Source organism: Protopterus annectens, chromosome 6.part0 (genome assembly GCF_019279795.1).
Source record: "Protopterus annectens isolate FY-2018-M chromosome 6.part0, PAN1.0, whole genome shotgun sequence".
NCBI lineage: Eukaryota > Metazoa > Chordata > Ceratodontiformes > Protopteridae > Protopterus > Protopterus annectens.
The window spans coordinates 581,593,686-581,610,750 of record NC_056737.1 but is presented as its reverse complement, the minus strand read 5'-3'; the positions used below and the strand labels follow the sequence as shown (position 1 = coordinate 581,610,750).

The 17,065-nt window shown below is 36.1% G+C and overlaps 1 protein-coding gene across 1 annotated transcript in view; it reads right to left on the bottom strand.

Moving 5' to 3' along the window:
* Positions 1-17,065, bottom strand: part of MDGA2 (MAM domain containing glycosylphosphatidylinositol anchor 2) — a 4,933,289-nt gene that overhangs the window by 2,970,101 nt on the left and 1,946,123 nt on the right. The window contains exon 5 of the mRNA XM_044074257.1: positions 9,920-10,052. Within this exon, the coding sequence (XP_043930192.1) occupies positions 9,920-10,052 (133 nt within the window). The remainder of the gene's footprint in view (positions 1-9,919; positions 10,053-17,065) is intronic.

Here is a 17,065-nt window from a genome sequence, read left to right as displayed (position 1 = left end):
GAGTTGAGTCTAAACATGAGCATGGATTCGTATCACAACAAAGCATAGGACAAACAAGAAATGGTAAGTTGAAAAATGTCCCAGAAACCCACGTTTCCATTTTCTTGTGAAACTTCAACAAAGTCCAAGAATGTGCACTTAGTACTAGCAAAACTTGGAATTGTATGCAATTTCAATTTTTTGTCCAGAGCAATCTTTTAGTATAATGGTTATTTAATTTTACAGTTACTGAATTTAGAAGTATCTTTGCATTGGTCAGTAGTCTGTACTTAAAATCTGTTTTAATTTTACTTATATCTATTATCTATCTGCAGTATAAGTGTGTATATATATCTATATATCTATATATCTATATATCTATATATATATATATATATAAATATATATGTGTGTGTATGTGTATATATACTGAAATCCTGGTAATAACCAGACATTAAGCATCAGAATTGCAGTGAATTTCAGCTCAAGAAAATGGAGTTTCATATTTTAATAACCATAGATCAGTGTTCTAAGCCACGTCTCAATGTGCAGGCTGTGATAATGCAAAAAAAAAAAAATGCCTTCCTGTCTGAAAATAAACAAAACAAAAAAAAAAAAACAAAAAACAATGCATAACTGTGGTCACTGAAATTAAAACAAATTTCAGCAACTGTCGGAATTAACAAGGTGCTAGGCAGATATTTCTCATGAAAGAAAAAGAAGGAAATGGTTGAGAAGTAACCCAAAATCTAATCTGATTGATGAATTATATTATCAATAAATAAATAAATACTAAAGTCCTTTATCCATCCATATATTTAAAGACAGACTTCTTTCCCAAGGAGCAAGAGTTTACGAATGACTGTCTATTACAGGAAGACATCTATTGTCTTTCCCTACAAACAAAGGGTTAAATGATATCTTAGTGTGAATAGAAAAATCAAACAACCATTTCAATGCAAATTATAGAATTCCTGCTATTTCTCCCACTGCCTATGATATCAAACAAAAACAAATAAAATTTTCCTAGGAGACTTCAACTGCCCATCCATTCATTTGGGAACATATACTAGCAACAGCAAATATGCACAGGATTTCCTCAGCTTTAACACTGACTCCCTTGAAGAGATGGAGCCTTTCCAGTTACCAACTCCAATATCATCAGTCTTGTTCCCACTCATACAGCAATTATCAGCTCCCCAGCTAATGCCTTCCACTTTACTTAAAATCAGATGACCAGACAATCATTATTTTCCTTGATAACCCAAATCACAGATGCCACTGCATTCATGGATTCTCTTGAGCCAATCTCCTAGCTCTCAGGGAGAACCTAAAGAAATTTAAAAGCTTTTACCCCTGGGAGATCTGGTAACCAAAGCAATGCTTACACCATCAAAATTTACTATGAACTGAATTCTTGCATTTAACCATCTGTCCTGCATTTAGGCATCTGTCCTCATTCACCACAAATAAGAAGGTAGACTAAAAATTAAGCCCCTATGATAGAATCCTACTATAGAAAAATTCTACAATAAAAGAAAAAAAAAAGAACTCCTACCTCAAAGAAACCTACTCAGTATCCCTCCTTCTAAGGGTAATCTCAAACACATTTGCAAATAACTTCGATGTAAGGTCAGTTCCAACTAATTTGGCTCTGTCAATGGCAAATCCTGTCTACTGACCTAGTAGCCTTATTCAGTAGGGTATCTGAAGCACTGGATAGCACTCCATCTGTGTACACTGACTGATAATCTAGCAAAGGCCTTTGATACTCTGGTATTATATATATACATTTAGGCAATTACATTTCAACACATTTGTATCACACTGCATTGCCAACTGGCTCACAGAGATGCTGTGGACAGCATGACTTGGTAACATACACTCTTCTTAAAGTAACAGTGGCATAGAAAAGGGTCCCATGTTGGTTCTGCTTCTCTATGGTGTTTATATCGGTGATGTCCAGGCTGGTATTAATGGTATCTGGCTGCCAAAGTTTATTGAGGACTGCAATCTTGATAATATTATAGATCTTCCAAGTGATACCCATATCCTTCAAGATGGTCTAAACCATACTAATTACTGCTATCTAACCATGGTCCAAAGGTTAAACCAAAAACCGAAGTAAAGTACATTTTGGGATAGAATACTCCATACCTACTACGCTGATAATATGCACTCAGGCACATTTATGAACAGTGAGCTCTTGTTTTATCATCAAATAACACATTTTATTAGCAAATCACTGTACCCAGCTTAACTGTTAAAGATATATCATACAGATTCAAGGAATTTATAATCCTTCCTAAATTAAGCTCATAACAAAATGTGCCTATGAAAGCATACTACCCAACCTGAAAAATTCTAATAATTCCTACCAAAGAATGTCTTGGCTATGCCTTCTTCGCATTGCTATGAAGACTGAAAGCCCTTTCACACTTCTCTGATACTAGCCTGCATGATGATCTCTGATTAGCCTTTAAGGCTACGAAGGACCCTGAACATTTACACATCTAAGACACCAGTAATGCCAGCAGTACCTGCTCCAAGGACATAAATGTGCATCAATGTATTAAGCATGCATGTTGATGGAATGGATATCTCTCAAAAACAATTCTCTTCCATATGGAATAAGCACCTCACACTCCATGTCAAACAAAGTGCCTCCATAACTTTATTTAAAACAAATTTTGACACATGGATGTTGATCCAGAAGTTCCCTGTATTGTCTACTTCATGCCCTTAATGATTTAGTAAACCAATAATGGCACTTGTCAGCACTAGTCTCTTAATGATCTACTGTAGTGGTTGCTTAGTATACCTCTATGAACCTATGAGTGCTTCCATCAGCACTTCTGCACTGATTTGATAGTATAGCTATAAAGAAGATGTTCACTGTCCCACTGAGCAATACATAGGCTCTCCACAACAGTCAAGAGAGTAACTGTAACCCTCAAAACTCCTTCAAGGCAGATGGTTTAGACAGAATGCGGGATTAAGTTACTGGTTACACCACCATCACTACCATCATCACCATTTACCCCCCTTTTCCCATTTTCTACATGGGCTTGGAGTGATGTGTCAACTGTCACTATCTCTCTCAATTTGAGGCTAAAATTAATTCTTTGACAGACATGCTGACTTGATGTAGGCATTCTCTCTCTCACAATCCACCCATCCCATTGCTGGATGCCCTCTTTCCCTCTGCCTTTCTTCCTTTTTGTCCCAAATCTTTTTCACCAGACTGTCTTCTGCTTTCTTGCACATGTGCCCAAACCACAACAGTCTGCTCTCTTTGTCCTTGTCTGCAACTGGAACTACTTGGCCTTCTGCTCTGATATCCTCATTTCTTTGTCTATCCCACATTGTCCTTCCTTCCATGCATCTCAGGCACTTCATTGTCCATCACCTCTAGCTTCCTCAACTGCTCTGTCTGAAATGCACAATTTTCTGTATCATACAGTAGCACTGGTCACACCACTGTTTTGTACATCTTACTTTTCAGATTCTTCGGCATTCTTCTGTCATGCAATTCTTCTGACAATCTGTGCCAGTTAGCTACAGCCGCTCTGATTCTAGCTGTGACCTCCTCATTCGGATTTCCCTTTTTCCTCAACCACCCCTCCCATGTAAAAGAAGCTATTAACTTGTTCTGTATTTTCCCTTCTATCTCATTTCTAAGCTTCTTCTGATTCCCCCATTTTCCTGCCATAACAACTGTCTTATCTATGCTCAGGTTCATTCCATGTACCTTCAGTTTTCCTTTCATTCTTCCAGTCTTTGTATGCATTCTTGTTCAGATTCTGCCTGTAATGCCACATTTTCTGCATACAGCAATTTTATTGATCTGTCCCTTCTGACCGGCTTGCTAATACATTACATTACCATTATTAATAGCAGTGGGCTCAGGGCTAAACCTTGAGCATACCCACTCCTACTAGGAATCCCGACGTAAGTCCAAACATGGTTTGAACTTGAGTCATTGGGTCCTTGTACATAGCATGCACTAATTCTACCAATGTTTATGGGACATTAGTCAATGCCACCAAATCACCTAGAATCAGTTTTTATACTGCTGAGTGGCTAGCCAGACACTGTGTTCATTCTGCGGTCAGTACTTTCCTATATAGAGGATACTGTGTAGCAAATTTGATGCCCAAACATGTGGGTCTACACAACTCTACCCCAATAGGGACCATGTAGAGTGTGCTCCTGCCCACAGTTCCATTCTTGAGTGAGTCTGAATTGGATTCATTCGGCATGTTTTGGAGGAACTCCACAGAGACACTGAAAGAACATGCAAACTCTATACACGCTTTGGCTGGGTGTCAGAATCAAACCTTGCACCTTGTGCATGGGAGAGGAAGACCTTAGCCACTATGTTATCTGTGTCTTCTAATTTAGCTATTAGTTGCAGTCTTGCTTAAAAACTACTCATTAATAGGAAAAACTGGCCTCCACCCATTATGTCTCACTATGGCTCTCTCTTGCACTACACTGTTATAATGTATGTACACTGACCACCATTCTTAGATTTTACATACTTTGACTTAAAGAGACGAATACAGATGGCATAATTTGTTAGATGCAACTGACACAGGTACTGCACACCTACGTGAGAATCCCAGCATGGAAGCCTAAACAAGACTGATTGGTCTCACAACAGTCCACCACTTCTTAAAAATGTTTTAATGGTGAAGCTGTAGATCTGACAATCCTTGGAGACAGAAGTTAAGTTTAAACAGTCAAACTCATATAAGGAATGAGAATATTTTTTTATCACATACATTAAACTAGACACAGCTGAAAATTAACTCTCCATGGCAACTAATGAAATCATATCACTGCAGCATCAGAAAAAAATGTAATCTTACATGTCTAAATGCTTCAGTAATAAGTTGTATCCCTTGAAGTGAGTTAAAGTACATAAATAACCACTTTCTGCTTTTTTAAAGGAGGTAGAGAGCCATCGGCTATTTTGATTAAATGTGTCAGTTCAGTCACGATGATTGATCAACATTTATATAGGATTACTGTCAAATATTGGAATAAAATTGATTGTTTTTTTATTCATCTGCATCTTTTATTTGAACGTGTTTCCTTCGTTTGGGGACTTTTTTTTGCTGTTTTACTAAATGACGTTCGCTTTTGGGTGTTTGTTGTTATTTATATAGGATTACTGACAGTATGATTTATTTGGATTTGTCACCCTGCCTGGTTAGTAAAACATGGAAAATATATGCTCTTTATTTCATGTCCAGTTACTGCTATCATTATCTGGATAAGCAAGAGGCTCACAGATTACAAAAAAGACTCAGACACCTGCACATAAAATGTATATTCCAGCGGTGCAGTAATGGTCTTATTAGAGTGGATCCTGAATAAATGTCTGATGGCTTCTCACCATTCTATGGACTATTCACCAGGCATAACAGTTTTACTGAAAGCAGGCAATGAAAATCATGTAAAGACTTCCATGGACAACAACACTACATAGATTTGAAGAAATACTCGGATAGTTTCCCATCCTGGAACCCAGGCCAGGTTATCAATCACTGAAAGAGGTTCATAGTTAATATGGTGAGAGATTGGGGAATTCTTCCTTAAGCCATTTTATGTTGTTGTGGATAAAAAATCATTAACACACTGTGTTTATCCCTTTCCTTTGCTTAAATAAGTCAGTGGGCAAAATTAATCTGTTTCTGAATGACACTGCATATATAACTTAGGAGATCCATTCTTCAACAGGATGCAAACAATAATTAGAAGTAAACAGTCAACACAGACTACTGATCTGAACATCATCATTATGTATGAAAAAGAAATGTTCTAAAAGAAAACAAGAATGACAGATTTCTGTATTTAAAGTAATAAAAAACACAGAGAAGCAGAGAACAGGTACATAATAAAACAGCACATCTGCTCATCACTGTATCACTGGTACTATAAAACATTATTCTGATCTTTTTTATTTTACATCTCAGCATTCACAACATAAAGCATTCCTCAATACAAATTAAATGTTTTTTCTCTTTCAGTGTGCTCCTTTACACTGAATTTGTGTGAATGTAAATCATACAACTGCGGACCATTCATTCTTTTATTTCAAATGACATGATTGTCCTAATCAAACAGATGTAGTCTTTTTATCACATCTATTGATGCCTAATTGCAAGGCTCCCACTGTCTCTGTATTGAAACAGATATCTACAGACATAATGAGGCACACTTGATTTTGTGTGGGCAATGAAGGAAAGTAAATCTCTGACTTCCTTATTTTAAAATGATGGCATAAAGTAATCCACTCAAAAGCAGCACTGGGATTTTGCAACATGTTATCTGTGTGACATTATCAGAGCTTTGTTTCATACGTCTTAAAGCTATCACCTACAGTGAGTGTTGTGACTCAAAAATGCTATTGCTTAGACAACACATAAGAGCAATTTTAGAAATATACATGTAAAACACAACAACCTGCAGTGACAATGAAGAGGTTCAGAAAGTTTTTGGAGATGTAACTCAGGTACATTTGGTGCATGGATGCATATCTTTTGGGATTGTCCAGAATTAGTGATACTTAAGAGAGAAGTGCAAGCTGCTTGTGATAGGCTCTGCCTGGTTTAATCCAATGTCCCCCTCCTTTTTGCTTCTTATAGATCACGATACATCCAACAGCTTGTCAGCGAATGACTACAGTCTTCTGACTTTAAACAGAATACTGGATAAAAGGGCGATTACCAGGTCACGGGAAAAGGCCACTTCTCCAGTTGGCTTTGAGTTCAAAGTTTTAATGTCTGCACTTAAAGGTACAGAGAAACATATTAAAAATTAGCAAGTTAGAATGAAGATGATTAAAAAAGGAGATTGCGGGCAATGATGGGGTAAAATTAACATTACAAAAGAACTAATCAGGACATGGGTCAATTCCTCCAAACCTTACTTGACTTTGCCACTGCAATTTTTAGTTAGGATGATAATATTTATCATAAGTGTGAAAATTATTTTGTCAATGGTGTTTAGTCTGATAAATATAAATCTATGTGTCTGTCTTCTGTTTTGTTTTGTTTTTCAGTGTTTTAACACATATGAAAAGCTTTTGTTATCTCTTTTAGTTCATTTCTATGTTTTGTTTAATAACTGTTCATATTTATGCTTTTAGCAGGTTGACAATAAACTTTATGTTAAAAAAAGAAGATAGGCAGTGAGAGACAGTGTCAGCTATAATTTTCTTTCATAATAGCCTACAATATACAGGTTACTGTACTCTCATATTCCACGGGTCATTTTGCCTATATATCCTCATGAATGTCATATCATTCTTAGATGCTCTGCTCTCTAAGATGTAATTATGCTTATATTATTAAATCGATTATAAGTCTATGTCCATTATCAGTCAATCAATCAGTCATTCATTCAATCAGCAGAGGACTGTTCAGTGAAATAGCAACAGGATTATTATAGATGGTGGATAACAAAGTGTATCAGTGGTAATAGCAGTTAAACATGTCATTGGTTTGAATTAATAACAATCTGGCTTTGATGCAGTCTTTCATCCAAAGAATAGTAGAAAACACTTCTAACACTCTATTAACTTATTTTCAAATCCACTCTATTTTTTTAAATTTCAGAACTCTTCTAGTAATTCAATGTAGCCATACCATTAGTCTCTCCTATTACTCTTAAGTGGTTTAAGTAGAATTGTATCATTGGTTTTGGAAAAAAAAATGTTCATTTCTCAATTTGTCACAGATAAGTGACAGATGTGACATTTCTCAGAAGTTGAACTGTCCATTTCCCTGAGCTGCATAAATGCCAGTTGTGAATATAACTGTGGGGACACATATCTATAAAGATGAGGAAAAGAGCAGCCCCCTCCCAACATATATGCACACACACATACACACACACACACACACACACACACACGCACGCACACACACATACACAATGATTTACAAGTACAGAAGTGGTCATTCAGATATTTTGCTTACAGACAGAACTTTAGAGAGTGCCTTCCTTACACTTGAAAGGACTTCAAAACACTTTCTTTATATAAGAGGCAAATCAGCTACAAAATTAGCAGCCTGGGAAAGTGTCAATGGTCTTGGTCTTCTCTTGTGGGAGAGTGAGGCATTTTTTCAAAACTGTGTGTAGAGGGTGGACACAGGAGGACAGTGTAAATGAGAAATGCAGTCATTCTGTCCACAGTTCAAAGTAGTATACAAACACAGAGAAGACTGACATTATTGCATGATGTGCAGTGAGTCCAGTGGTTATGGACAGGCCCAAATAGTCTTCTATACTACCAGAATGGTACCACACTTGGTCATCTCTACCTGTGCTCTACCTTGCCATGGAAGCTGAGTAGGGGCAATGGGCCACAACTGTGAAAATTGCTGGGGACGCTCCAAAAAAATAAAAATAAAAATAAAAATATGCCAGAGAGAAAAATATTTCATCATCACACTATTTGATAAGATAATTAAGACTCCCATTTGAAGCCATTATTTTAATTTCCCAGTTCTCTACTATTCAAAGTAATGATACACTACACATGGAATTTTAATTACATTTCTGATTGTACAGTAATAAATTAAAAAAATAGCTGTACAAATGTTCAACAAATGAAGACTTGTTTTAATATTAGAAGTATGATGCTTAAGCAAACTGTGGTGGATAAATGCATGTTTGTCTCAGGATAAAATAGAATTCTAGCCACACACATAAACATATGAATGAAATTATGCCATAAATAAAGGATTATGATCAGGTGTCCAACTTATAATGTGTTCAACACCTGGATGCCACTGAAGTTTACAGTGATAGTGAGGCTGAAGAGGTGAATGCTGGCATTCATATTGAGAACACATAATTAAATAATTATGGTTATGTTCAGTGAGACCGGATCATAACTCTTCATAGTGCATGGAGCATCATCTGTTCCATCCACTTCCAGTTTCAGAAAATGAAAGTGCTTTACCTGCTTTCAAAGCCTTTGAATGTCACTAAAACACAGTGGCAGTGTCAAACAGGCAGCATAAAAATAATCTTATGAAAACTAACTGCTTTAAAAGCCGTCATTTCATTCTGTTCCAGTTTGTGTTTATATGTGGGATACAGTACAGTATCTAACAACATTTAAAGCTGTTTTACCTTCTACCACTATTCTTTGCAAGACAGTACTGCATGTTGTTAACCCAAAGCATGAGTCCCGATCTTAACAGCAGTTAGAGCTACGTAGCAAAATATTCTGATGTCAGAATGCTAATTAATGAGCTTGTCTTTTCCACAATTTTGGACCATAATTGTGGAACTTCCTGCACTACATAAAGCTTTTGTTAAAAGCAAAATCTCAAATATACACATTGCAGTAACTGCTTACTCACACGATTTTGTTATTATAGACAGTGGCAGATTTTGCACTTAATTACTGCTAGTTCTGGAACCATTATAAGAAGTATATTCTACTATCTAACCATTGGGATCATGTCAAAAGCAATGGTCTGTATGCAAAATGATTGTAAATTTTGTAACATGAAGTTATACCAAAGCAATATTATGCACCACATAAAAAATACATTTTTATAAACATTCTAGCTTGCTCACAAAATTTGCCTCCCCAATGAGTTACAAAATTGTGACATTATGTTCTGTACAGTCTTTGATTCATGCTTTTATTTACAGTGATAGCTTCACAGATATTTATCAGCACACCTTTTTAAAATATATGATTCCAGTCTTAGTTCACTCAAGAAATTAACATTTTCCTGTTTATTACAAATAGCCAATAAAAGTACTGCACAAATATGCTACTCTGTTAAAACCCATTTAATACAGATACTAATCTTACATAATAATAATAATAATAATTATAATAATTATTATGGTTTCATCCATTCTATTGTTTATGGGGAAAAAAAACAGTATAATAGGTCTGTACCTGTTCTGTTTGAAAGTCTGAAAGACACCATCTTGTCAGGAATGTTGCATACATTTCGGACAGAGGCAATGCAAGTATAGTTTGCATAGTCCTGAGGACGAAGGTTCTTCAGTTTCAAGATCTTTGTTTCACCCTTAGCAAGAAAACAGTAGAACTGTCATTAATTCTAATAGTCATAATTCCAATGTAATATAAAAAGAAAAAAATGCATATATACACTTGTAACATGGCTTGAAAATGCAACTGTTCAACTGTTTCACAAATGAAAATCACATAAGATTGTGTTGTTACCATCTCATCCAGTAGAACAATAACTACGCAAGGCAATGAGTTACAACCTAGCAAGTCAGGATATAACAAGGGGCAGAATGGGATCATTCTGAGATTCTGGCACTATACAGAAACTGTAGGTAAGCAAGGAACGTCAAAAACTGAAATTACAACTTCATGAATTCTTTCATTTAATTTAGCAGTACAAGGAGTTCTGTCATGTTAGGAAAGTAGTACAACAGGAGAGCATGTGGGCAATCATAAGTATGTAAGAGTAGTTGCTGCCATTTACATCCTGTTAGAGTGCCATATGAATTACCAGTGATGGGGTACAATGACGGTCGAAGAAGTGAAGAGGTCAGATCCCTTACAAAACATTTAATTTTCCATAGAGGCCTCCAAACAAATATATGCAAAGATGCTATAAATGCTGTGATGCCTTAATGATCTATATTATTCCACAAACTATCCTCTTTCCAGCTACCCAAGTTACCACCTCATATATACTGTATGTAGACGGTCATTTCCTGATGCATGGCCATCCCATCAGTGTACAGTGGCTAATGATATCATTATTTCATTATCTCTTACTTATATGATAAATTATAACTGTTTGGGAATACATACCCTAATAATGTTGCAAAGGACCTCCTAGACCCATCTGGAGTTAAAAAAAGAGCTTCACTGGTTATTCTAAATCCGTAGAAAATTACAGAGTGCAATGCTAGTAAAGGACAAATAAAGTAAAGTTAAGACATAGTGATTGAGACTTATTTATAAAATTATTTATATAGGAAGTGCACAAACATGTCACAATAATCTTAATTTCATCTTATTATTGTTATACTACAGAGGCTGTTTTGGCAATGGACTTCTGGCTGCAGCTAGTTTGGATTTATATGGTTCATACTAATGGTTCATATACTCATGACAACCACCTTATGCATCATTTCTGTGTAGTCAGAAACAACTATTTCTTATATTTCATATCTGCTGCAGACAATGTAAACTGAAATGACACAAAGTTGAATATAGATGTATTTCAGCATGGGAAGCTTCAGTTATTTGAACACTTTGGTCACTTCAATGCCCACATTTGGTCTTGAGGCAGAACATCTGTTGGGCAGGGTCTCTAGTGAATTCATGCACTAAGGGATCCTAAAATTTACAAAGGTCAGGTTATAGTGATCTGGGCCCAGCTGGTATCTATAAATGATATCTGTTGTTGGAGGTATAACTACAAACCAGGGTATTAATTCTGACCTGCTACACGATGCCGACCTGACATGTATCCCATACTTTGTGACATCATTGTTCCTGGCTGTCTCTGTCATACCACTGCCTAGGATCAGCATGGTAAATGCTGTAGTTGTGATTTCTCTTTCCCTTTCCACTTCTTTTGGGTTATTTTAAAATTTGAGTTACTGCCCCTTTTTTTTAAATCGCACCTTTTAATAATCCTATCAAAAATAGAACACATTAAACCATTCCAAATACCGTAAATGCTGAATTCAGTATCTGTACTACAGGCAACTAAAATACAATGACAGTAAATGGTTACAGTCTCTGAAACAACAGTCCTGAGACCTGGTCTTTAAAAGTATGACATTCTTCTGCAGCCTGGTATTAGACTCTGTTCCTCTCCACTTCCCCCATTCATGCCATTTATTCCCAGTTACAGCATATCTAAAAAAATGGGTAGAATGACCAAAGATATCTTCCACAAAAATGACAAAAAGAGCGAACACCAGGAGGCACACAACAACTCAAAATAATGATAAAAAAAATTTTTTAATAAAACACAGAGCTTTCAAGTTCAAGACATTGCTTGAAAGCTGTGTGTGTTTAGTAAAACATTTGGATTTTTAAAAGCCGCGGTGGTGCAGCGGTAGCGTTGTCGCCTCACAGCAAGAGGTTCTCCCGTTCGATTCTCGGCTGGAGCGCCTTCTGTGTGGAGTCTGCATGTCCTCCCTGTGGTCAAGTGGCATTCGAAAGACATGTGTGAATGGGCGTGCCTTTGTTGAAGGTTGGGCTGGCACCTCGGCACTGTAAAAATTGACTGCCAATCATTAGCGACCCCTAACTGGGAAAAGCCGAAAGAAAAACAACAACATCATCATTATTTTGATTGGCTGCATCCTGATGTTCTCTTTCCAGTTACAGCATATCATATACACAAAACCTTTATCTATACCATTAGCACCTTATAATATCTGTTAAGTATCTGCATTGACCAACATATAACCTCTTTTCAATATTTAATGTATAAATGTCTTCAACAGAATCCAGCAAAGTCCAGTTAATACAAAATGAAACAAAACTCTCTCTCTCAAAAAAACTGGATTCAGTTACTTTAAAGTAGTTTCACAGTTTAATCATTGTCCGTCCATCCATCCATGCTGAAGCCTATCAAAGCAGCCAGTGGGTACAAGTTATTAAATTCCATTCTGGAAAGGGTTCCAGTCTGATGCAGAATGCTCACTGTTACTTATTCAAACATGGCACACACAGCTATATGGATTTTGTAGGACATCATTTCCCTGATTCCACATCTGGGAAGAAAAGTTAAGTTGAAGCAATCTGGAAAAACTCATGGATGCAGGGAGGACATGTAAACTTTGTACAGAAGTCATCATCCAAGATTCATAGAAAAAACGTTTGCTAAGAAGGTAACAATATTACTCACTGTACCATTTACATCATAAATAATGTATATGGTGCTTCCATCCATCTTTCCCATAAACCCTTTATTACTGTACAGGCAAATAACTATGCTGCTTATTGCCTTAATGCACTTTATGCTGAACCTCTAGACCTCTGTCCCACCATCATTCCTATCAAGATGTCTGCAATCAGCTCTTCCAAAAAAAAGAAACATTCCTTTACAATAGTTTTAATTCTGTCAGGTACCTTTTTATTAGGATACAACTACTCAAACTTCTTATACACTACTATAAACTTGAAAAAAGGGACAACCTCCAAATAATGTAGTAACAATCCCGAAATTTGTCCCATCCTGGGAGATAATCTCATAACGACATAATACTAATACATACATAACCAAATCATATAGGCACAGCATACCCCTCCCTTTCTAAACAATTAATTGAATCATGATTGAGCTATTTCATATTCATCCTTGAAGGAGCTTTCAGTCCTACCCATCAGTATAACCAACAGGAGACACAGCACATAAGCATTAAACTAAATGCAGATTTCTCATTGCTGACAGACTAATTCCATCATTTCGCTGCTGAACACAATGCAGCCTTCCTTCATCAACTTGATAATAAAAAGCAAATTATGGCTGATGTCCAACAAAATCCCATTCATCAATATAGTCAAACCATTATATTTTCACACAGTTCATACGATACTCAATGCTCAACTGATGGGCACAGACAGTGTGTCCTCCGACTGAAAGGGTCATTAGAGAGCCATTCTTATAGATGAAAAATTAAACTACAGTAGATACCCAACAGCTGTTATGCTATCCTGCTCTGCATACACTTAACATTTTAATTCAAACGACATCTACCTATTTATTAATACTTGGGGAAAGTCATGCATCCTTATAATCTTGTGATAATGAGATCTTCTTACAATCATGTGACAGTATAGCACTGTATCCTTTGTTAAACACATTGCCCATAATAATATCCATGCTGGTGTAATAAATCAAATGAATGTAAAGGCTTACTATCAAAATGATGAATGGAGATGCCCTGCGGATGGAATATTGAAAGATGGATGTTCGATTTTCCATGTTGATGAACATCTCCATGTTCAAAAGTTCATATCAGCGAATGCACACAGCATTCACTAATATGAACTTGAAGTACTGCATAGAGATCACTGTACAGTGCGGTTTAGGACATTCATCCCTTTCATTACTGTAGTGCAATCTTGGAATTGGAATATATAGTTAGCAGGGGGTGTTGGAGGGCAGATACCCCCACTGGGGGGTGCAGGGGGGCTTGCCCCTGCAAAAACATGATGTGAGGTGTAGGAATTTTATTTACCTGAGTTCTTATATGGACATCATGTGATCTGTTTGGTGACAATGTCATATCTGCTGAAATCATTTAGCAGATTCGACATTGTGACTTGATATATATTTGTACTTTTGCTTTTTGTCTGTGTTACGAACAGGATTTTTTTTTTACTGGTGACATTTTGATAGTAAACCATATGCAACATATCTGATTGTTGTTGTTGTCTTTCGGCTTTTCCCGGTTAGGGGTCGCCACAGCGGAACTCCGGTCTGCTAATGATTGGCAGTAGATTTTCACAAACGCCGATGTGCCAGCTCGACGTTCAACCTTCAACGAAGGCATGCCCATTTACTAATGAGGTTATATAAAGCACCTTCATAACTTGGCCAGTCTGGGCATTTACAGTATAAGGTGACATAAAATATACTTCTCTACTGTAAACACCACTACTCATAACAGTAGTAAAGGTCAATTACTTGTAATCAACAGAACAATTTTCAAGCAAATATATATATATATTTCATAACATCATACTTTATAACACTTAGCAGCTCATTACAGCTCCCATTTTGACCACCTTAATATTATCTGTTACTGCTGCCTGTCAACAAAATAGAGGTATCTTCCATCATCTTATTTTTAAATGTCTTAGTCTAATAAAGTCCATTGGCTTCACTATATCTATATATTAACCATGTATTATGTATGTACCAAATGATAATAAAGTCATAACACCTACTCTGTCTAGTTCTTGACTTATATTGTATATCTATATAAACTGCATGTCCAACTTAATATAAAGTTTCCCAAGTTAAAACTATGTACAAGTATAATGATAACATTAGATAACTTGCCTACATTAAACATATTTTTATGTAAAGACACACAACAGCCAAAGCTACAAAGCTAAAGTCTATGAAATAGAGCTAGCGATACTAAATGTATTATATTAATATGAATGCTGCCCCATTTGCAGTTTTAACACACACATCTAACAACAGGGCATATCAACTTTCCTTGGTGTCATTTAGAGTCTGCCTTATTATTTACCACATTCAAGTGAAGTGCTTCTATATTCATTTTCAGGTATAAATCTTGTCTAATTAACTCAAGAGAAGCAAGAATTACAACAAAATTCAAATGCTGATAATCTTAGTATCCAATATTTACTTCTATAACCAATATCTTGATTAATACAACAACTAAACACATCTTCTCTGATGAAATTACAAAAAGCTCTGAAAAAACATGGTATTGAAAATATAAGGTATCATTGCTTTGATAATAATAGGTAAACATTTCCTTCACTTGTTCACTCTTGCAAGAGTTGCATCTGACTACTAGTGACCCCGTGGACAGACACTGCTATCTGCAGAGTTTTCAATGCAAAGGGAGCCATGCATAGGATTCCAAGTTTTTCTTCTATACAACACACATACACAATTAAACATACAGGAATGTAGCACCCCCAATCCACGTTACAGCATGACTTTCAAATTTGGAGTAAACAAGAGTACGCCAGAAAAATTCACCTAAGCAAAAATCCACAGAGAAGATATGCAAGCTGAGAACAAAACTGGAGAACCAAACAACTCTCTCCAGCTAGTAACAAAAAAAAACTTGTCTGAAAGAGGAGCTGCGATAATGAGCTGATTTTTAAACAATTAATTGAATCAAGATTAAGCGCTTTTATCCCTACTATTGGAATTTCATCAGAAATAAAACAAACGCTTCCTTAGAATCAGTTTATATTGTGACAATTCATTAATCCTTTAAAAAAACAATCATCATAAAACCGTTTGAATAGAACCAGTCACCATAAAACCATATTACAAATATTTAAATAAGTAATTAAATGAAACTAGACCATTTATTTAAAAAGATACTTCCACCATTAAATACCATATAATGTACCACTGCACATTAAAACTTGCCTAGGTTAAAACCTTTTTATTGTTACAAATTCTAGATTAGCAATTTTGCTGCCCTTAACTTTAATAAACTAATGAAATACCATCATTTAACCCTGGCTTTTCACTTGCATCCAATCTCGCCACAGTAGTTCCCTATACTCCAGGGTATAACCCCAAGGACCACCTCTTGGGTTTTTCCTTATTTGTTCTAGTACAAAAAAAAAAGTTTTATTTCCCCTGCAACTAATGCGATTTCTGTATGGGGCATTTGTGTCTTTCTTATCATTAACGTCAGAATAATGTTCATATATGCTAAATATACTACCCGCACAGATTTACAATTAAGTCCCAGATGAAATCAAAAAATATATTTTAAACTTGGTAATTCAATACCTTTTTCATAATTAAAGCTGCATTGTTTACATGCTCCACATATCCTAGTACCTTTCTTCCCACCATGGTATCCTATAGCTTAACTAAGTCCACCTTTTTCAATCTTTTTTGCCTTTTAAACCCAACTCACCAATCATCACTCTCCCCCCCCACTCCCACCTCAATACTTTGATCCACTCTCTCTCTCAATCATCTCTGTTCTCACAGCCCTAATTCCATTACTACAACACAGCCCCCCTCCCCTAACTACTCTACTCTACCTCCCCTATATTTCTTTCATCTCCAGCCACAATTGTGCTCTGCCACTTATTAAACTACTACACAATTCTTGTCTGCTTTCTTTATCTAGCCTATAATGCCACTGATTTCCACAATTATAAATTCAAACACTATCACTCGCCAACACTCACACAAACCACTCCTCTACTTCAAGTAAAATCTTATAGTCACATCTGCCCTCATCTATACTACAACTGCAAATCTCTTTTCTTCCCTTTCAAACATATACACTCCACCACCCCTTGGCTCTCCACTAAGAGATATAACCGACTAATGGACAAACTTAAAAAACTAGT